General features: G+C 44.5%; 1 protein-coding gene across 1 annotated transcript in view; it reads left to right on the top strand.

Annotated features, from left to right (window-relative positions):
* mtmr3 (myotubularin related protein 3) overlaps positions 1 to 1,552 on the top strand; it is a 65,019-nt gene that overhangs the window by 50,924 nt on the left and 12,543 nt on the right. Inside the window, exon 13 of the mRNA XM_015388879.1 lies at positions 342 to 505. Within this exon, the coding sequence (XP_015244365.1) occupies positions 342 to 505 (164 nt within the window). The remainder of the gene's footprint in view (positions 1 to 341; positions 506 to 1,552) is intronic.

The following is a 1,552-nucleotide window of genomic DNA, read 5'->3' as shown; positions in this document are numbered from 1 at the left end:
TGAATTAAAAACACTGATCATTTATTGAACAGGATGGAATCATTTCAGAAGTTTGAATTCTGAATCTGAGCGAACTTTTCCTTGAAAGCCTGAAAAGACAAAGAAACGTTTACAGTTTGGAGCCACAGACGGGATGAGTCCATCACGCATTTAGAGATTTATTGTGAACAGTTTTTCTCTCAGCCTTGATTAGCCTCCCTCTCACAGCGTTCCCAGTGTTGCATTGTTGTGGTTCCTGTCGTTTCCCTTTGCTGTTTTTGTTGGAGGTGAAACTCCTCATTTAGAAAGTTGGAGAACGACATTCTGACAGCTTCTCAGAGTTCTGCTTTCCTCCCATTTAGTCGGCTTGTTCTCCGCAGGTTCTCCACCCGGTGTGTCACGTTCGGAACCTGATGCTGTGGACGGCGGTGTACCTGCCCAGCTCCTCCCCCACCACCCCCTCCGATGACTCCTGCGCTCCCTACCCCGTCCCCGGTGCCAACCCGGAGGATGCGCCCCTGGGCAGGTGAGCCTGGCGCATTGGCACCCGAGCCCCTCCCTCTTCCTGCTCCATGTAAGATAAACACAAACCGCTGATTGAACAGCCAGAGGGTCCGGGCTTAGCGACCCTCTTTGAACGCACTATCCAGGCCTCGCTGCAGGTCGCCCAGCGGGCACACAGAGCCTTGCAAAGGTTTTCCCACCATCTATCCAGATTACAAAGTTTGTTTATCACATAAGAAGTTTGTGGCTAAAAGTAAAGGTGGGCGATATATTGAATATACTCAAAGTTTCTAGAGTTTTCCTAGGCACGTTAAAATGACGCAGCCATCGACTACAAACTCGCATTAGTTTTATTTTTCCCACACAGTTTGAATGCATCATAAACCCCTCCTCTGAACATGTTTACGTTCTGCGCGGCGTCCACGCACGCTACAGCAATCAGCAAACGAAATATGGCGACAGCAGGTGTTTCAGCTGAACGATATACGGATTTCAGGCCGAGGACGTCGAACATTTGTAAGACGTCCTGCAAAAACCTTTGCTACTAAAGATAGCAGTAAAAATGTATTCCACCACTTAACATCGGCTGCAACCATGAAGAATGTTTAATAAACTCTGCATGTCAGCGTCTCCCCGCACAGCAATTACGTTCGATAAATCAGCTGTGAAGCCGCCTCGTCGTTTGAAGAAGCGCCCCCATGTGAGAGAAACAGGGATGGAGGGAAATCACAGACGCTATTTATGATGTGATTTAAATGTTTTTTAGATGCTCTAACACCTGTGATGTGACGTTCAGAGGTTTTGCAGCAGTTTTCTAAAGATGGCGATGTTCTTAATTTTACATCTTTTCCATTGAACTTTTACAGCAAGTAAAGATTAATGCAAATAGTTGGGAGACGCTCTGATAATGAGCTAATTTTTGGAAGGTATTTCGACTTTTGCTTTCATAATTTAAGCTCAGTTTATTTATTCATTCTGCTTTTTTTTATATATATAATTCACAAAAGAGCCTTTATACATTTAGCATTTTATTTAGTATTGCTTGTTTTTTGCTTTGTTTCCTGTTTTG

Source organism: Cyprinodon variegatus, unplaced genomic scaffold (assembly GCF_000732505.1).
Source record: "Cyprinodon variegatus isolate N-32 unplaced genomic scaffold, C_variegatus-1.0 Scaffold440, whole genome shotgun sequence".
Lineage (NCBI taxonomy): Eukaryota > Metazoa > Chordata > Actinopteri > Cyprinodontiformes > Cyprinodontidae > Cyprinodon > Cyprinodon variegatus.
Note: the sequence above shows the minus strand (reverse complement) of the source record. Positions and strands in the feature narration are given on the sequence as shown.